The sequence below is a fragment of the Zea mays genome, chromosome 3 (genome assembly GCF_902167145.1).
Source record: "Zea mays cultivar B73 chromosome 3, Zm-B73-REFERENCE-NAM-5.0, whole genome shotgun sequence".
NCBI lineage: Eukaryota > Viridiplantae > Streptophyta > Magnoliopsida > Poales > Poaceae > Zea > Zea mays.
This window is the reverse complement of record NC_050098.1, coordinates 198,170,763-198,191,963: the sequence shown is the minus strand read 5'-3', so window position 1 is coordinate 198,191,963 and position 21,201 is coordinate 198,170,763. Positions and strand designations below refer to the sequence as shown.

Below are 21,201 nucleotides of genomic sequence, written 5' to 3'. Positions count from 1 at the left end.
ACCATTCCATCGTTTTAGCTTCTCCCACCACAGGAGCAAAGGCAGACAAGTTGACCTGTCCCAGCAGCTGAAACCAAAAACTCCTAGAAAAACACACCCCACCAAAATGTGATCTATGGTTTCTTGCTCTTGGTCACACATGACACATTTGTCAGGATGGCTAAGGCCTCTCTTCTGCAGACGATCTGCTGTCCAGCATCTTCCAAGATCAGCAGGCCATAAAAAGAATTTACATTTGGGAGGGGACCAGGTTTTCCAAATTAATTCCCAATACTTAGCCATGGTCGACCCGATGAAGAGGCCATCATAAGCTGCTTTAGCTGAATAAATTCCATCAGTAGCGAACCTGAAAATATGCTTGTCCTCCTTGTCTAGATGAAGCTGGATACTTTGAAGTTCATCCCAGAGATCAAGGAGGTCGGCAAAGACACCTACTGTCAAGGCCCCTTTAATATCAGTTAACCAATTTCTGTCTGTCAAGGCCTCAAGCACAGTTCTGCTGTTCCTAATCCTTTTTGGCACCGCTGCAAGCAGTCGAGGAGCAATGTCTTCGATATTCTTTCCGTGGACCCAACGATCTTGCCAAAATAAGGTTGAAGACCCATTCCCAATGTCAGTGAGCAGGGCAGTGTACAAAAAGGCCTTTATTTTGTTGGATATCTGCATAAGCAGTGAGGACCAAGGCTTATCCGGATCCGTTTTGCGCAGCCACAGCCATCTCATTCTTAAGGCCCATCCTAGTTCTTTAAGACTAGAAATCCCAAGTCCGCCAATTTTAAGAGGTCTACAAACTCTTCCCCAAGCCACTAAACAGTGTCCTCTGACCTATTTCCTTCCACGCCAGAGAAATCCTTTTCTGATCTTGTCGATAGCTTTGAGCGAGCTTGTGGGTATGTCGACTGCCATGACTAGATATATAAGCATGCCGGTCATCACATACTGAATCTGCACTCTTCTGCCTGCCCTTGTCATGAGATCCGCTTTCCACCCAGAAAGTTGATCAGCCACTTTGTCAATAATGGGCTGCACCTGATTTTTGGACAGCTTTTTTAAAGACAAAGGCAGACCAATGTATTTGCAGGGGAAAGACGAGAGTTCGCAAGGAAGCCAATCATGGAGGGTGACCAGCTCTTCCTGACCACATCGAATTGGATACACACATCATCGCACAATATCGTGACAAAATTTTCCACGTAAATTCTATGCAATGTAATGGCATGATTTTATAATTTAATGTGGGCTCGAAATATTTTTTAAAAAAAATCGAATGAACAAAATCTGAAGAAAAAAATCCCAGCTATAGCAGACTCTGCTTTGAATGTCGCATAAAAATATATTTTAAAAAAACTTTGTCACACTGCTTTGATTCGCGGCATCGCGTGACATTAATAATATCGTCGTGCAGTATAGTGACAAGATTGTTCACGTAAAAATCATCATCAGATGTGATGGCATGATTTTATATTTAATGAGCTTGGAATATCTAGAGGCACTGAAATAGTTGTGCTTTTTATGGGAAAGCTCCTCGGTTGTCTATGATGCTCTGCTTAGCCGGAGATGATCTTTGGATGTGGGGGGGGCAGGGGGCTGCTGGTGCTAAAAACCTACATTTGTTAGAGTTAGCTGCCGGTGTGTTTTGAGCCTGTTCGCCGTCTCTGAGTTTTTTCCTCGCTGCTGCTATGTTTCTGTTCTCTAGGTTCTGCTCCGATGTTGTCTCGTTTCTGGTTTTATGTTGTGTGTTGAGTTGTGCGTGTGTGTGTTGTAACCGTTCTGTTCTTTGCTTTTCCTCTATTAATGAAATGATACACTCCTTGCGTAATCAAGAAAAAAATCTGGATTCAAACGTAAACATATAAAAATAGATTTTTCAAAATAAAATATTCGAAGGAATAAAATCTGGAAAAAAATCCCAGCTATAGCAGACTCCTCGCAGCTACGCAGAGATAAGGACGTGATTTTTTCTATCGTCAAACAACGGTGCGGTGCAGTACAGTAATGATGACTTCAGTTTTTTTTTAAAAAACACTTAAACGAAGAGCTTAACACGTAGTAATAAAGCACTCTGGTATGTGGCCGTGCCGTGGCACAAGCCGATGTGTTTTTCTTTTCAAATCTATATTATAAAGCACAAGTTTCGTCATCTGTGGCCTCACGCCTAACCCCCTCCCGCCCACTGTGGTTTGAATGCCTTTCAGCCTTTGTGTTTTAAAACAGATAGATATTATTGATATATATACTAATAATTTAAAATTTTTAAAATATAATCGTGTTGGGCTGAGAAGGCAGCTCAATCACGGCATGGTTCTCGGGACAGACACTATCAAGTCTTCACCTCTCTTCTCGGCACATCGCCCTCCAGTGTTCTTAGGGTGAAATCCTAGGTGATCCGTGTGATCCGACCCTAGAAGTGCGCCGCCACGTGTTTAGATCAGCGTGAGGCACACAGCCACATCTGCCGCGCCGAGAGGGACGACAACGCCACAAGCCTTAGCTAGGCAATGATTGGGCTCGATCTAAAGACGCACCGATTGCTCATGTTTGTGCTGACCCTGACCTAATCCAAGGCTGTCACTTTGACGCGATCTAAAAATCTGAGTTTGGATCATGATTGAATAACTATCTCGTTTAAGCAAGGCCTAAATATACACACACACACACACACATATATATATATATATACCATAGAAATGCACGGACAATTAACTAGTTGAAATGTTATTCTAAAAAAATTGTCGACATTCAGAAGTGTTTTTCACGTATGTCGAATGGATAGATCATAACGAAGTGCAAACCTGACAAGGTTATATTATGTGTAGGAAAATAAATCAACATAAGGACTAGTTTGGAAACTTAAATCCCCTCCGGGATTCCTGGGCATTGAGGGGAAAATTCCCCAGGAATCCCGGAGGGGATTTAAGTTTCCAAACTAGCCCTAAATATAGATTTAAACACTTATTTAATGCAACATTCCACTTACAGTAGATGTTTCCTCCTGGGAGGTTAATGGACGACTGGGTCTGTAGGTACAGTTCTGTCGTTTTGCCCATACCCAAAATCGTTGGCATTCTACAGGGATGCCAAATTCTTTAGAAAGCTCCTCCTGCCAAGAGAGTATCATGAAACCATAGAAAACCTTTTCTCGCCATTACAAGACAATGAGCAAGGCCATGTCAAGAGTGCATCCCAAACAATTGTTTTTTATCGAACACGCAGGAGAGCTATGTGTCATTGTATTAAGGAGGGGTAAGGACACCGAAACCCCCAGATACACAAATCCCAAACAATTGTTACAACAGCAGTCCAGTAAAACTACTTTTTCGTTTGCTAGATACTAACAGCAAAAAATAGTTGCAGTTACACCAGTTGGCCGACTCTACCTTTGTTATTTTCATGTCACAAACCTAACCAAATATACCAACATATTAGGGTTCAAATTCAAAAAAAGGTCCAATTGCATAACTTCCAAGGCAAGAGTGGGATGAGACTCCAGGAAACAATTCCATTTTATAATAAAATATGCTTCATAGTTCACCTTGATTCATACTGGCCTACTAGTCACAAAATATAGTAACACTGGCACACTGGCCTACTAGTCTCCTCGTTAAGCGACTTATGATGGTGTAAGAAATTTGTTGTAGAACAGATCAAAATCTAGTGGCTCCCACTACCCTCCCTCATCTAATATTATCCTTCCCGACAATCTCTCTGTTATTTCCTCTTTCCCTGCCTCCACCCACCACGCTACCTGTCCCTGCATCCTTCCGCATTATTGTTGTTAAGGCCCATTAGGCCCAGGCCTACAGCCTATATATATCAGATAGTCCTTAGGGACTTATTATCATTTGTTAATCCCAAGGTTAGTAACATGGTACCAAAGCAGGTTACGACTAGGGTTTCTCAAATCTCCTAGCCGCCGCCGTCGCTCCTTCCTAGCCGCCGTCGCGGTCTTCCTCCCGCTGCTGTCGCAGCCCTTCCTCCAGCCCTCCACCTCCCTCCCGGCCACCGTCGCGGTCGCGGATTTTTTTTTCTTCCACTGCCGTCGCGGCTCCTGGTCGCCGTCGCGGCCGCAGGTCTGTTCTTCCGCCGCCGTCGCGTTTCCTCCCGTCCGCCGTCAAGGCCGCGCGCGCCAGGCGCCGCGCACTCGCCTGATTCGGCCACGGCAGCCCCTACCCTCCTCTGCTCCGACGCGAGGTCACCTGCGGGGTCGTCCTCGCCTCTCTGCGCGCCGCGCGCTCGCCAGATCCGGTTGACCGCGACTCCTCTGCTCCGACCCTGCGCGCTCGCCAGACTCCTCTGCTCGTCTGCTGGGGACGTCGCAGATCCCTCCCCTGCGCAGATCCGTCCATCGTCCCCTGTGCAGATCCGTCCGTCGTCTGCTGCTGTCCTCTGCACCAACCCTGTGCAGATCCGTCCGACGTCTGCCTGCTGTCCTCTGCACCAACGCGGTCACCTCGCCCAGATCTGATTCGGCGACGTGGTCACCTCCGATCAGTCCAGAATTCGCCTGCCACTTGTGCAGATCTGCTGGGATTCAGTTTTATTCAGGCTTCCTGCCAGGAATTTTGGTATTCTCTGACTGTTCTCTTGTTCTTCATTAGTCGACCAATGCTATTGTTGTCAATATTGTGCTTGATGGTCAGAATTATCCCAAATGGGCTTTCTGTGTTCAGACTGCATTAAGAGGTCATGGTTTACTATTTCATTTGACTGAAGATTCACCAGTCCTAGCAACCGATAGAAGCAATGCTGCTGCAATCAAGACTTGGCAGATCAATGATGGCAAGGTAATGGCTACAATGGTCAATAGCACTAAACCAACTATGATTATGAGTCTGTCTAAATTCACCACTGCTAAGGCTATCTGGTCACATCTGAAGGACCGGTTTGTTCACGACAGCGGTGCTCTTTTACATACCCTTATGCAACAGACTCATGTCATTGAGCAACATGATATGTCCATTGATGAATACTATTCAGCCTTTGATCGTCTTATGAATGCTTTGACTTCCATGGTGCCTACTTGTGCAACTGTGCCTTGCACAGCCCACAAGTTCATTGAGAAGTTTTTCACATACAGATTTGTTATGGGAGTTCGATCTGAATTTGATTCTCTACGTGCAAGGCTGCTTCACAGTTCTGATACTCTCACCATGGCTCGGGCGTTATCTGAATTACTTGCTGAAGAGACTCGTCTTAAGTCCATGTCTTCTATTACTGGTGTGAGTTCTCACAGTGTGTTGGCTGCTACTCAGAAGTCCAGAAACACCTCTTTTCCGCCTTGTGAACATTGCAAAAAGACCACTCATCGATCTGAGAACTGCTTCGCTAAGTTTCCAGAGAAGCTGGCTGATTTTCGTGTTCGGCGTGCTTCTCGTGGTCGTGGTACAGGACCATCTCCTAGAGGCTCAGTTGCAGTGACTGCTACTTCATCTGCTGGTGCTTTGTCATCATCTTGGGTTCTTGATTCTGGAGCTTCATTTCATGTGACATCTGATCAGTCACGGCTGGCGACTACTACACCTGTCACCGAGGGTACTTCTGTTCAGACTGCTGATGGTACATTATGTCATGTCACCCACAAGGGTTCTCTTGCTTATCCAAATTTTATTGTCCCAAATATATTTTTTGTACCTCAGTTATCCATGGATCTACTATCAGTTGGTCAAATTACCGATCACAATTGTTTTGTTGGATTTGATGAATCATCTTGTTTTGTACAGGATCGCAAAACAGGGGATGTGATTGGGACTGGTCGTCGCCGTAAAACTTCGCCTCGCCTCTACACCTTGGATACTTTGTGTCTTCCTTCAAACCATACCACTACACCTCATGTGCTTGTTGCTTCAGGCCCCACGACGTCATTCGCCCAGTGGCATCATCGTCTTGGTCATTTATGTGGATCTCGTCTGTCTACTCTAATAAAGTCAGGATGTTTAGGTCCTACACATGTTGAGTCTAGTTTTCATTGTAAAGGTTGTCATCTTGGAAAACAAATACAACTCCCATATTTTACTAGTAATTCCCATTCTGCTAAACCTTTTGATCTAATTCACTCTTATGTTTGGGGTCCAGCTCCATTTGTTTCTAAAGGTGGTCATAAATATTATGTCATTTTTATTGATGATCATTCTCGTTATATACTTGGATTTACTTCATGAAACGTCGCTCCGAATTGCCTTCTATTTACAAGTCCTTCACTCGCATGGTTCACACCCAGTTTTCTGCTACTATTAAAATTTTTCGTTCCGATTCTGGTGGTGAATTTTTATCTGATAATTTTCGCCAGATATTGACCATAGAGGGTACTCTAGCTCAACTTTCTTGTCCTGGTGCTCATGCCCAAAATGGTGTTGCTGAACGCAAACACCGTCATATTATTGAGAGTGCTCGTACTCTTTTGATATCTTCTTTTGTTCCTTCACACTTTTGGAGTGAAGTTGTTTCCACTGCCGTGTATCTCATTAATAGACAACCATCATCTAAACTTTCTGGCAAATCACCAGGTGAAGTTCTTTTTGGGACTTCTCTACGATATGATCATTTTCGTGTGTTTGGATGTATATGTTATGTCTTGTTACCACCTCGTGAGCGGACTAAATTGACTGCTCAATCTGTAGAGTGTGTATTCCTTGGATACAGTCCTGAACACAAAGGATATCGTTGTTATGATCCATCTACTCATCGTATTCGAATTTCTAGAGATGTGAGCTTCAATGAAAATTGACCCTTCTTTCACAACCAGTCTACTCACTCCTCATATTATCCCACAGAATCTACTTCTTTCATGTGTCTTCCTTCCATTCCTACCGCTGAACCATCACCTTCTACATCCACATCTAATGTTCTCATTCTCATAACACCACCTTCCACCTCCACGTCATCCTCTACTTACTCTTCCAAACCACCTATCATCCAAACATACATTCGTCGTTACCGATCTATTCCTGCGGCTGGTCCTGATACTGATCTTGTACTTGATTCTTGTACTAACAATTGTGAGTCTAACGATGTTTTTAATCAGGGATATCGTCTTCGTGATCGTGGTACCATTGAACCTCCAGATCGCTATGGTTTCCCACGAGCTGGTGTGGCAATTGTTGAACCCACTACTTATCAGGAAGCTTCTGGGATTCTTGAGTGGCAGCTAGCTATGATTGATGAATTGGCTGCTCTTGAACGCACTGGTACATGGGATATCGTTCCTTTAACCTCGCATGTTGTTCCTATTACATGCAAATGGGTCTTCAAAATTAAGACAAAATTGGATGGTTCCATTGAGAGGTATAAAGCTCGTCTTGTGGCTCGTGGTTTCCAACAGACTCAAGAACTTGATTATGATGAGACTTTTGCTCCTGTTGCACATATGACTACTGTTCGAACCTTGATTGCAGTTGCAGCCTCATCTTCTTGGACTATCTCCAAGATGGATGTCAAGAATGCTTTTCTCAATGGTGATCTACGTGAAGAAGTGTACATGCATCCTCCTCCGGGGGTTGATACTCCCTCAGGACACGTTTGTCGTCTTCGTCGCGCATTGTACGGGCTGAAACAAGCCCCTCGTGCTTGGTTTGAGCGATTCATCTCTGTCGTCACAGCTGTTGGTTTCTCTTCTAGTGAACATGATCCTGCATTGTTTGTTCATGTCTCTCCAAAAGGGCGCACTTTACTTCTATTATATGTGGATGATATGATGATTACTGGTGACAACTCAGAACACATTTCTCATGTCAAGCAGCATCTTAGTAAGGAATTTCAGATGTCTGGTTTGGGTCCACTTAGCTATTTCTTGGGTATTGAAGTTCAGCAGACTTCAAAAGGTTCTTATCTGTCTCAATCCAAGTATAAACAAGGTTCTCGATTGCTCTGGAATTACTGATACTCGGACAGTTGCAACACCAATGGATATTCATTTAAAACTTCGACCGCAGGATGGGACACCTCTAGCAGACCCCACTCGATATCGTCATATTGTGGGTAGTCTTGTTTATCTCACCATCACCAGACCTGATATTGCTCATGTTGTTCATATGTTGAGCCAATTTGTATCCAAACCAACCTCAGTTCATTATGGTCATTTGCTTCGTGTGCTTCGATACTTACGTGAGACACAATCAAGATGTTTACTCTATGATTCTGATAGTCCTCTTCAGCTACATGTGTATTCTGATGCCACTTGGGCAAGTGACCCTGTTGACCGTTGTTCTACTACAGGTTACTGTATTCTTCTTGGATCCTCTCCTATTGCCTGGAAATCCAAGAAGCAAGCGGCCATATCTCGTTCTAGTGCTGAAGCCGAACTTCGGGCTCTTGCTACTACCACTACTGAAATCATTTGGTTGCGCTAGCTATTGGCTGATCTTGGTGTTTTTTGTGACACTCCTACACCTCTATTATGTGATAACATTGAGTGCTATACAAATTTCTCATGATCCAGTGAAGCATGAACTTACTAAACACATTGGTGTCGATGCATCATTTACTCGGTCTCATTGTCAGCAGAAGTCTATTGACCTTTAATATGTACCCTCAGAATCTCAATTGGCAAATTTCTTCACCAAAGCACAAACAAGAGCACAACATCAATTTCACTTGATCAAACTCAACGCTTCAGATCCTCCTTCTCCACATTGAGTTTGAGGAGGGGTGTTAAGGCCCGGGCCTACAGCCTATATATATATCAGATAGTCCTTAGGGACTTATTATCATTTGTTAATCCCAAGGTTAGTAACAATTGCCACCAGCAGCTTGCCTCCTCGCTCTCCAATCCACCTGCCGCCATATTCTTTGATTTTGGCCAAGCTACCCCTGCCACCACCCAATTGGCTCCTGCATATTACTGCCACCCACTAAACCATCCAGAACTCGACACCTCCACTGTCAGACTCACACCACGAATAGTGGCACTCCTGACACCAAAGAATCCCAATTCGATGTGCACAACCAAGCAGGTGAACCCTCTCCAGTCTCTACAACCACAAACAGGTAAAACCCCAAACCCTGACCCCCAACTTCCCATCCCCAATCTCCCAAATCTCAATTTCTAGTATAGATATAAATTTGGTAACTAGGGAATAACAGGCCCCTGCTGTAGACTTCAATTCTAATATAATAACAAGTAAATACTTGAAACAATATGAAAACACCTAATATTGCAGCCAATTACTCAGTAGTATAGAAGGTAAAACGGATAGTACAGACATCACAGAATTATTCAACTTGAAGGAAGTAACTCACTACTCACTACTCCAACGCATACAAGGTCAATAATCATAATCATATCAAACAATAAGGACCAGCGATGTACCTTGACTTCGTTGATTGACATGTTCTTAGGTGCACGGAAGCTATTAACTCTGTCAAAGTCCACAAGATCAAAGTGCATGTGTCTTCCAATTTGCTCTTTAATATCAAAGTCTCGGGCCACCTGAGTGATTGTTTCATTTTAGTAAAAACTGAGAAATAGTCCGATCAGATTATGTAAGAGACAAAATCAAGCCAAACCTTCAATGCAGTGAACATATGAGCCTCAGCCTTCTCCTTTTTCTTGTACTCCTTCTCTTCATGTTCCTTTCTCAACCTAACCTGATAATATTTCTGTAACATCAAGACAAACTATGTGGACTCTACCACTCACTCAACTTAAAAAAATACAAATCTCACTTCACGAGGAGTCAATCAAATTAAAGTTTGACCAAAATATATACAAAATACAAATGTTTACGATACCAAATAAATGTCATTAGATTAATTATGAAACATATTTTTATAGTAATTCTAGTTGTAGACACAAATGCTGATATTTTTCCTAAAAACTTGTCAAATCTAGAAAAGTTTGACTTATTCACGGGACGGGAGAGTATTTAATAATTTTTTAAAATTGAATAAAAAGTATACCTTAAGGTGTTCTGAAATATCTTCATCATCCAAATCACAGATAATGTTATCTTTGTCACTTTCTCGAATGTAAACAAGCATGTAAGCATTTGAATGCTTGGTAAATCTAAGCGGTGCAGTATCCAACCCAGGGTTGGTATGCGGGAGCTGCAACAAAGATAAATGTTATGTACCCAAGCTAATTGAAGAAGTTTAGTGTCTGCATGTATTACCTCTTCTTCACCACCATATTGTTCCTCCAATGCTCGTTTCATGTCTTCTTTCGTCACTCGTTCATCCTCGAACTTGTACCTTTTTCAATTCCAATGTGGAGCAAATAATTCTTAGATAAGAATACCAGTGCTCACAAGTCATCTGTTTATTACGATACAATTAATCAATCAGTCTAGTCGGTCTCTCGGCCAGGGTCAACGAGGCGACTAGCTCGACTACAAACCTAGGGCGTGTTTGGTATCCCGCTTCGCCTCACTCTCCCTGCCAAGAGACTCGTTTTGGCTCCCCCACAACGATGAGCCAGATCTTGTCATTACAGGTTTCAAGGCATGCAAGCAAGGAATTCAAACGCACTAGTTTGTTTGAAATCATTGCTCAGCAAGATTACACGGAGACGAGCAGAGAAACCAAACACGCCCCTAGCCGTCCAACTAGGAGGGGGCGACCGAGCTAGATCTCTGACTCCCTGTACTGTTCACACTCAATTGGGCCTACCAATTTGGCCTGTTAGGTTAGCATAAAGTGTGCCCAAACTCCACCAAAAACAGAGAATGGAGGCAACACTGGTTTCCTTCTCCCATGCCACCACAATTCTTCCCCCATGCACCTTTCCTCCTACCCCACACACCATTCTTCATATCCTGCACACTATTCTTCATCCAACGTCGTTTCTGTGGTGAAGCTGCCACCCCTCTTCATGATGACTCCAACATTTGTAAATGTGCCATTTCCCTCCATCTTCTTTCCTCCTCCCTATCCCTCACACTGCAGCACTAGTGATGTTCCCTTGCTTGCTATGTTGTTGCCCATCGCTAGTCCGATTGCTTGTTGTACTACCTCTCTACTACTATAGCTGCTTGTTGATACTCCATCCTAAGGTGTTGTACTGCTGTTTATGTGCATATGTGTGTTGTACTGCTGTTTATGTGCAGATGTGGAACAGTGCAAAAATCAACTAGTCACTAATGTAGTCTTGATCCTTTGTTTATTGTGTATATACTATATTATAAGTATATATAGGCATATATATTACGTATATGTCCTGAAATATATAGGCCGACTAGGGCCGACTATGCCTAGTCGACGACTAATCGAGATTAGTAGACAGTCCCATGACTAGGGCGAAAGGGCCTCTAACTGAGTTGGTTAGGTGGTCTAAGTAGAACTCGTCCTGAGGTTGAATCCCCAGTGGGAGAGAATTTCAGGTTGAAGTTAAAAAAAGTCACTCGCCGGTTCCCCTGATTGTCTGCAAACGAGATGGAATGACCTATGGGAGGGCTCAAAGCACGAGTAAAAATCTGGCCTACAGGGGGCGGACCCTCATACTACACCAGGGGGGCAGCTTACGTGACCATTCTCGGTCGGGGCTCCGTGAGCTTCTTCTTAATATAATACCGTGGGGCGGTCTTTTCCCTACTGGCCGAGTTTTAGTCCCACAACTAAGTTTGATACTTTCGATTATACGATTTGTATACATTGAAGAATACCCACCTTAGGTTGTCTTCAGCAGCTATCCTATTTCATCACCTATCTCAACCCCTATTTCAAACTTCACTCTGCAAACAGTGTCATCTACTGTACAAATCCTCTATTTTACACGATATGTTGCGGACAGCCTTAGCACAAAAAAGGACACATAATGAAATTTTCTTAGGCATATCTTTCCACTATGAGGTCATGACTCATGAGTGAAAATTATATCAGCGACCAAAATATCAATTACCGATAAGAAATTTAATATGAATTAGGGTACATGAAAAGATTTTTTTTGCGTCTGAACTTAAAAATCAAAAGGTTGCTTGAATTGTCTTTTCAGATAGAGTTTAAACCAGAATGGGTCTAGTACCAGCGAAAGATCTCTGTTTAAGTATCGAAATAAGAACAATTCGATTCAAATGTTAAACAGAATGTACCATTGATCAGACAGCTTCGGACGAATAAAGGCATAATAGTGTCCTCCATGAACTCCACCACTATGAACCAGTACACTGCATTGAAGAGAAGCTACAAATATTACTACAAAAGATCCAAACAGCTCTCAAAAATTGAAAACCCATAAATCTGCACCTAAACAGCTAATACGTAATTCTGAAAATCAGATTACTAAAGCTGAGCAAATATTTCCACACTTTCAACATGTTAACTAGTCCATCATTATAACTTACAACTGGAAAACACAAACAGTATATGAACTTATCTAAAATAAGCTGAGCATAGTTGATAATTAATATCGGTAAGATGTAAATGCTCACGTAGTCTTTATTTCGAGTGACAAAAACAATACATGAAAATGAAGTGCTTATCGAACTATTACCTATGAAGAGTATATAGGTTACGCACACTTCTATCCGCGTCTGGAGAAAGATATTTTCCATCATCTCTATCAAGATCCAATTGAAGTGGGAACTCATAACGGTCATTTATCTACATCACAAAAAAAAACAATTTAATTTAGAAGACGCAAGAATGCAAATCAGCCATAGACAAGTATTTTGAATGCATGTCTCAGATGATAGTGATATCCACAAAGCCATCCAAAAACTACATTAGAATATTGTTTTCTCGAAAGCGCAAGAGAGCTGCGCGAAAATATATTAAGAAGGAGAAAAAGGTCCAAAAGGACCCCAAGATACAGATAAGGCCGCCCTACGGCGGCCAATAACAAGCATAAATGAAACCATCCGTGACAAAAACACTGCTACCAGAACAGCACTACAGCTATCTAGCTAACAGGGAGACCTGGGATGGGGGCAGTAAGCAAGGACAGCTTCTTTGCACCAGCCATAACCCAAAGATCAATCTCCAAACCAACACTTCTAATAGCAACAGCAACACTAGGACTCTTATTGTCAAAAACGCAGCCATTGTGATGTTTCCAAAGGGTCCAAACACCAAGAATGACAAGAGAGTTAAGACCATTTCTTGCAATTCCAAGAATCTTGGTGCTCAAGTCTTGCCACCAATCCATAAAAACCCCTTCACAGGACTGATGGGCCAAGTGTTGTAGATTTACAAGAAGCAGCAGCTTGAACCAAAATTCTCTAGCAAAAACGCAGCCCAGCAGCATATGATTTAAGGTTTCCTGATCCTGATCACATAATGGACATCTCTCCGGATGATCCATACCTCTTCTTTGCAACCTATCAGCTGTCCACACCTTCTTGTGAGCGACCAACCACATGAAAAACTTAGATTTCGGAGGAGCCCAAGTCTTCCATATTAAATGAAAAGGCTCAAACTCAATTGACCCAATAAAGAAACCCCTATAAGCTTCCTTGGAAGAATATTTTCCACTGGCCCATCAGAATATAACATTAGAATATTGTTATAGTGACGATTCTTGCAATGGAACCTTTACCTACTCTAAGTCTCTAACCCTCGAGAAAGAAATGTGTACAGCATTTTTGTCTTTGCGTTGTTATGTTTCAAAAGTTCGAACTAATATGACAGCTGAAAGCTCAAAAAGTTCAAGTACCCTAAATGGTAAAAAAAATGCAACATTAGCAGTTCTAGTTTGACCATACTAGCGTGTTCAAAACAAGAAACAGGGGCGGACCAACGTTATGGCCATTGGGGGCACAGGCCCCCACTCAAATTTCTGGTTCCAATGAACTTCTTATCTTAATTACTGTAGATATAAAAGACCATTAGGTAGTAAGCTTGTATTTAGGCCCCCACTCAGTAGTTGGGCCCCCACTCGGATTTTGAGCTAGGTCCGCCCCTGACCAGAAACCAATAGCATAAATTAAACAGTAATGTAGACTTCTCCAATTTGATTGAATTACCACAATGTAAGTATAAAACATGAAAAGGGGAAATCTTGATATGCTAAGATAAAAGATAAAAGGCTGAGTACAGACCTTGAGCATCGTATCCCGCACAAAATCATATTCAAACCGTTTTAACTGAAGTTGCAGAACTGGAGGAAAGTCAATAAAAAGCATTCCTTTCTTGGCATCCTGAAAAAAAAAATCTTTAAAGCAGCAGCTTTTTTGTATTAAGTTCATTAATGCTTCCTAAATTAGAACTCAGGGACCACTTAATGACCCAAAAAAATTAGCTAAAGCCTAAACCTAAAGTTAAGGTTAGTGATTTGAACAAAACAGATGTGAATCAGCACAATCCAGATTACCATGCTACACATATACAAACCGTTTTAAACGACATTTTAAGGCTCTAAACGTCACTGCCAAGTTTAACTCACCTGTAGACCATGTTCCTCAGATTGATACTTATTATCACCTTCTAACCTCTCCACTGCAACATACTTATCAAATGATGCATAGACATCAGAACATCCCTTGACATCGAGTGCAAGATCTGTGGAAAAGAAGTAAACAAACAAGTATGATATTGACTCTTGCCAACTAATAAAACACCAAAACATGTTCATAGACATCGAGTGCAAGACCTGTGGAAAAGAAGTAAACAAGTATGGTATTGACTTTTGTCAACTAATAAAACATCAAAACAAGTTCATATTTTCCCCTTGTTACCTACCATAGAATGACTCTTTCCTGGTAGATTTAGACTCAACATTAATACACTCGATATAATTCATATGGTGACCCTCGAACAATTTTTGTATTGCTCCTTCCACAGTGGTTCCCTGTGAGAAGAATAGCTGCACATTAATATGAGTCAGTCAGTCAGGCTTTTTTTTCAACAAAATTGGATGGCAAACCTTCATCTTGTTCTCCAGCTTTTCACATAGGACCCTATTCAATTCTTGAACATCATGCTGCATGAACGAATCATAGCTATCCCATCCAAAAGATTTGGTGAGCTCTTTTGTAGCAACACTGTTATCACTATGCTGAAGTTTATAAAAAAGGCTTTGCAAAGCCAATGGAATGTTCCCTGAAGGCGTATCATTCTCTGTAGTAGGCATATGATATACAGCCTAAAATATTAATTTCAGTATCAGCACCACACTTAAGAAACAACAGTAATAAAAAATAGAAATGTTGCCCCACCTTCCGAAAGTAAGGAATGTGGTATAAAGTCTGAAGAAGGGAGTTCATGTAACAGGTAGCCCCTTGATTCTTCAGGCCAACATAACCAGTCATCCTTTTGGAGTCATAGTTCCAGAAATCAAGAGTTTTACGCACAGCAACCTCAGCTTCTATGATACATTTATCATTCACAACATATCCTTTACTTGAATCATACAGATCCAACAAAGGCATAAAAGATGTAAAACCCCAATCACTTTCTCGGGAATTGAATTGGTGCGTAGCTTCTGGGAGAGGGGGTAGCACATCAAACAATCGCAGTTAAATAGTGTAAAACAATATACTTATAAAACTGATCTATTGGAATGGCTGTTAGCAAAAACCAGCACCTTCTCCCCACAGCCACACCACTCACACTGTTTTTATGAAGTGTAGAGCTGTTTGATGAAGTAAAAGCTTTTATTTCCCAAGCTTGGCTCACAAGAGAGGGTTACATGCATATTCATAGAGACTGTAATCGTGATGCTACAGTAGGTCGGGCTAGAGTAAACCAGTGCTGCAGTAGCCCACCTGCTGCAGTAAACTGGTCTCTGCGGTGCCTGTCCTCCGTTTGACAGCTGCTGATGCTACTGCTATGCTGTCAGCTAGCTTTCTAGAACTCTAAAGACTACTCTATACTATCCTAGTACATTAAGCGCAAGATGACAATAAAGCAATATTCAGAATAGATTGCAACTTGATCGTAAAAAACAGCCAACCTAGAGTGAAAGGAAACCAAGATGCTAGTTATTCCATTTCCACATAACAGGACCATTTCTTTCTCCTTTTTATTTTGTTGACTCAAAGCTTTATCTTCCTTAGTTCTTATCTGCCTTGAAGACTCTCATCCTTTCAACAGTTGGAAAAAATTAGTTTCCCGCTTTTCAGTTGAATACACATCATAGCATGTCCAGGCATAACACAGAACATAGCACAAAGCATTTATGTGTGATATTCCTCAAGTTTTTTTTCTTTATTGCTCAACATGTCTTCCTTGGCACTGTTTGGAGCTTTTTCTTCCTGTGTTGTTCTTTACCCTGATCCCTTATTATCCATAACATCAATAAATGCTTGGCATATACTCCCTCTGGTTTCGTTTTAATTGGCGTCCTAGCCATTTTTCCTGTGAATGCTAATTGTTGACGTTTTACGTATTGTGACTATTTTGTGACCATGCTACCCTTCATTAATCATAGGCCCTGTTTGTTTCGGCTTCTGGCAGCTTCTGGCCACCAAAAGCTGCTGCGGACTGCCAAACGCTCAGCTTTTCAGCCAACTTCTATAAAATTCGTTGAGGCAAAAACCATCCAAAATCAACATAAACACATAATCGGTTGAGTCATTGTAATAGTAGGAATCCGTCACTTTCTAGATCCTGATCCCTATAAATAACTTTATCTTCCTCTACACGTAATCGTAATGATACTCAGATTCTCTTCAAAGCCAGATTCTCTCCACAGCCAGATTTTCAGAAAAGCTAGTCAGAAAAAAGCTGAACCAAACAGGCCCATAAGCTAATGCTTCGTTTCCTGTTCCCCGCTACCAATGTTTCGTTGCTTCATTTATTCTCTCGTAGAGGGCATGGCGAGGTATTAGTAGCAGAGGCTACACAACAACTGGCAACAAGCCATACGCCAGCAAGAAAACAGCAGCGCGCGAGAGAAAAAAATGGCAGTGTGGCCTAAAAGAAAAAATATGCCTTGCAAGGCATGCAAAAAATTTAAAAAAAACGCCAAATTATGCCTGAAAAAAAGGTAAGCTATGTAAAGTATGCCATGCAAAAAAAACGTGCTAAGACTAGGATTCGAACCTACATGCTCGAGTGTCCTTACTATAGAAAGAAACCAGTGCGACAACAAAGCAGATCTAGTCATTATGGCTATGGTATTGTATTTAATAAGAGTACAACAGGAAATCACAACCATAATTAATCACTCCTTGGTATGCTAAATCATGTCCTAAACGTCAATTAAAATGAAACCGGAGGGAGTATACCATCTTTCTCTATAATGTCTAATAAAAGGGTCATCATTTACTTGAGAAATGCCACAGAATGATAGAACAAATAAGCATTGGTAATGGTAACATTAAAAAAGTGTACATCTCCGTAAACAATCAGAGCCAACTTCACACTTACTAGGTGAATATACACTTATGTTCATGCAAGACCCCCAAAAAGCAATAATGTTGCTTGGAACACTAAAGGATATGTTGTACATATCAGGTGTGTAATTTGGGTGAGATAACAGGAAATACCTTTTCTTAACGATGCTTTGCTGTCTAATTGGTTTACCACAGCAAGGCTGAATTGTGCATTCCTACTCCAACCGGGAGGCATCAAGTTCGAATCAGCAACATCCAGGTACATTGAAAGGTAGTCCACGTTATTTCCTCTGGGGAAGACGAGCACTCGCCTGCAAGGAGGCAACAAAAAACACTGAACCAAGCTCTATAAAAATCATACACAATTAGAAGCAATAAGCATATGTCTTTACTTACCATTTGTACCCCCCAACAGTAAAATCGTCAGAGTAGTGCTTTCTAACATTTCGTTTGGAGAAATTTTCAATATACCATGTAAATCTAGATGTGGAGGTATCTGGTATAATTTGGTTCTCAACAGCAGATGCAAATTCTGCAATACAACCAAAGAAGTAAGTAATAATCATTGCAGTAAAGAGAAAACAAGTATCCTTTGGGATTTCCATTGTACTTCATCCACGGTATCAATTACGTAGGTAAAAGTAAAATGCTTACTACCATGGGTAGCATAATGAACAAAATGCATAATACAAGGCAGCATAGAATGTCTGGCCTCCAGAAAAACGCTCCAGTTAAAGTTAAATAATCATATCAGTTGTAATTTGTAATTTCAGATGCGTGAGAATAATTGCAGGAGCCATGTATGCAGTTCCAACTTTTGTGCATATGTTGTTACAGTAATTCAATCACCTTTTTACAATAATAATAATCAGAAAAAAAGCTACAAATGAGCATAAATAGTTGACTTTGATAAAACAATAATGTTATCTTCCATGGTGCAACGGTTTCTGAGAGTATGAAAAAAAATATTCTTCCCTTGAAGATTCCGCGGCATAGCAGCAGTAACACACAACATATAGGTTATACACTATTATTGGAAGACATCATAAAAGATGATGAGAAAACATTGCAACGATGAATAACCATTTCTATCGATAGGGTACAAGGATGATTGACCAAACCAACCACATTACAAACTGTTCCAAAATCATGATTAAAGCAACATAAGTTAAAGGCACTATTTTTTTATAGTGGCAAAAACCAGGCATGGAAGTTATGTTTGCAAAAGAACCGCGCTATAGCCCTAGCCATATCGTATATCGCCGTGAAAAACAAAAATGAAATGGATGCCCTTCAAAGATAATGTGTTAGCAAAGAAAAAACCCAATAGATGTAAGGCGAGATTAAACTACGCACGGGGTTTCTCAAATGACACCCAAAAAAACCTCACCTTCCATCGGCTGCGGACCCTCAAGAACATCCTTCTGCAGACCCTCAATGGCATCCTGATGCGGAACCAGCATCTCCTCATCCTGGTCCTGCTGTGTCTGCTGCAAACACCAAGAACCATGAAAACAGGTCTAAAAATCACCCGCGCAAGCCCATCCGAATCTAATATAACCACGGCCACCAGCACCGGATCGCAAATCCCTTCCTACCAAAGGTAACGAACCATCTGGTCTGTTACAGTGAAACGAGCGCAGATTGGACAGAAATTTTACCTCGGGAGCGCGCGGGACAACCATGAGTATAGAGCGCGGAGCCTCCGGCGCCGGTGACTGGCGAAAGATCAGATCGCTGTAGCGACCCCACCGGGGGAGAGCGTATTTAGGACACTGCCTAGGGTTTAGGGAAGATGAAGGCGAAAGGGAGGAGGGGCCAAGACGATGAAAAAAGAAAGAAAGATTTGGCTATATAAAAGCTGCGCTGCGCGACTGCCAATTTCGCAAACGGGCCAGTTTCACATTTTGGGCGCGTAAGCCCGTTCACCGTGCAGTCTCTTCTTTCTCCTTCGAACGTCTACACTCTCACTAGTTTGGGAACTATATTTTTTCGAGGATTCCTATTTTTTAAAGGGAAAATAAACTAATTTCTTTTGGAAAAATAAAAATCTCGTGAAAAATTGAAGTTTCCAAACTAGTGCTTAAAGAAACATTTACAATTATTTTTTATAATCAATCCTTAGAGGGTGTTTGAATACACTAAAACTAATAGTTAGTGGCTAAAATTAGTTAAGACATCCAAATACTCTATCTAATAGTTAGCTATTAGTTATTTTTGGTAAATTAGTTAATAGTTAGCTAGCTAATTCCACTAACGATTTTTAGTCAACTAACTATTATTTTAGTGCATTCAAACACCTCTTTAGTCCAAACCTCTCCACCCCCATTTCACCGGTTATATTCTATTATATACTCCTATTAAGAGGGTGTTTGAATGCACTATAACTAATAGTTAGTTAGCTAAAAATTGTTAGTAGAATTAGCTAGCTAACAAATAACTAACTAACTATTAACTAATTTACAAAAATAGTTAATAGCTGAACTATTAGCTAGGGTGTTTAGATGTCTCAACTAATTTTAGTTACTAACTATTAACTCTAGTGCATTCAAACATCCCTTAAGCATGGACGTGGTACCTACAGAGAACGAGAGTAATGCCCTCGCCCTGGTGCCCCCGTATCTGAGCCCCGAGCGTCAAAAGCCCCAGAGACAGCTCTCGCTTGCCGCCCTCCCCCCCCCTCATGTTGCCCCCTCGAGTTGTGTGATACCCACCGTGACTCCCACCACGCGATGCCCGCATCCAACCCCCGCCCTAGTCTACAAACTTGCTTCGCAGATGCCGCGACCGTCCCTCTCGCATGTCGTCATGCATCCGTGCCTTCCCTGTCGTCATCCAACCCCCGCCCTCGCCACGAACGGCCGTCCTCGACCACCACACCAATGTCATCCTTGTCCTTGAGCCCGTTGTCACCATCATCACATCACCAAAGATGCCTCCCCCTGCTGCTGAGGCCGAGACCGACGACCAGCAGCGGCAAGCTACCGAGCCCGACAACAAGAGGGGCGAGGAGCGGCCCCTCGTCGCCTTCTCCAGATGGATGCAGCTCGGTGACACGCACGCCATGCTCGGTCGCATGGATGGCTCCATCGCCTGCTACCTTACATAGAAAAAGAAAAAAAAACATCTATGTGCTCGTTCATCCCGTGCCTCTAGCGTCCGTCCGACATGAGCAATCCGGTGGCACTGGGCGCGGTCACTGAGTCGGCCTGCCGCGCCCTCCGCGCGACTGTGACTATTGTCACCGCGTGTTGGGTCGGCGACCCGCACGTGGCCTAGAGTCGTTCCCCATCCCGTTCTGCAACTACGTCGATTTTAAGCCCTATGCCTACTTCTCATTCCTGTATACCCCTTCTCTATCATATACATATACAGGAGGAGCGGAAGATGTGTGTGTGGACCATATGTTGGCCCAGCGTATGGATATGTGTGGGACGTATGTGGGCAGCATGTTATCCATAGTATTTGAGGGTGTCGCCTGGGACAGAAGAGGGGAACAGAACAGAAAAATGAAATACAAAGCAACCTCTGGTTGTTCCTGTACCGACGATCATCGAAGATTGTTCACCTCCTCACATCGGCGACGTCGCGCCGACCAAGGGTCGTGACAAGTGGTATTAAAGCCTCCGATCTTCGATGGTGATGCGGTGCTACTCCGGAAACGAGGTGGGGCGTGGACGGCGGTGTAGGGTCGAGATGGCGGACTAGAGGGGGGTGAATAGTCCTTTCTAAAACTAATTATGTTGGCTAACAAAAATAAATGAGAGAATTAATACTATGTTGGTCTAGCAAAGACTACACATATCTAACTATAACAAATACCTGATAAAAATCCTAATTGAAGCAACTAAGGTGCCAAGATAGTGAAAGAGCTCTCCCACACAAATCTAGTTAGCAAGGTCATACAAACTTATGCAACTATAATTCTAAGCACACCGAGAGCTCCTAAACATACTAGTAAGCAAGTCGCACAAGCACTACTAGCAAAATTCACTAG

The 21,201-nt window shown here is 42.2% G+C and overlaps 1 protein-coding gene across 7 annotated transcripts in view; it reads right to left on the bottom strand.

Annotated features, from left to right (window-relative positions):
• LOC103651156 (ubiquitin carboxyl-terminal hydrolase 13) overlaps positions 1 to 19,165 on the bottom strand; it is a 31,496-nt gene extending 12,331 nt beyond the window's left edge. For 3 of the 7 annotated variants that reach the window (XM_023302031.2, XM_035966402.1, XM_008676772.4), the window contains exons 1-16: positions 18,866 to 19,145; positions 18,595 to 18,694; positions 17,601 to 17,736; positions 17,358 to 17,515; positions 15,084 to 15,349; positions 14,792 to 15,010; positions 14,608 to 14,716; positions 14,312 to 14,427; positions 13,968 to 14,066; positions 12,422 to 12,531; positions 12,021 to 12,095; positions 10,107 to 10,185; positions 9,895 to 10,041; positions 9,502 to 9,582; positions 9,305 to 9,424; positions 2,978 to 3,100 (exon numbers count right to left, since the gene is read on the bottom strand). In XM_023302031.2, coding sequence (XP_023157799.1) covers positions 2,978 to 3,100; positions 9,305 to 9,424; positions 9,502 to 9,582; positions 9,895 to 10,041; positions 10,107 to 10,185; positions 12,021 to 12,095; positions 12,422 to 12,531; positions 13,968 to 14,066; positions 14,312 to 14,427; positions 14,608 to 14,716; positions 14,792 to 15,010; positions 15,084 to 15,349; positions 17,358 to 17,515; positions 17,601 to 17,736; positions 18,595 to 18,694; positions 18,866 to 18,889 — 1,962 coding nt within the window. In that variant the 5' untranslated portion in view covers positions 18,890 to 19,145. Of the gene's footprint in view, positions 1 to 2,977; positions 3,101 to 9,304; positions 9,425 to 9,501; positions 9,583 to 9,894; positions 10,042 to 10,106; positions 10,186 to 12,020; positions 12,096 to 12,421; positions 12,532 to 13,967; positions 14,067 to 14,311; positions 14,428 to 14,607; positions 14,717 to 14,791; positions 15,011 to 15,083; positions 15,350 to 17,357; positions 17,516 to 17,600; positions 17,737 to 18,594; positions 18,695 to 18,865 lie in introns of all 7 variants that reach the window. The other 4 variants (XM_020550462.2, XM_020550461.2, XM_035966401.1 and 1 more) reach the window with 4 other exon arrangements.
• Between the last annotated feature and the right edge of the window lie 2,036 nt (positions 19,166 to 21,201).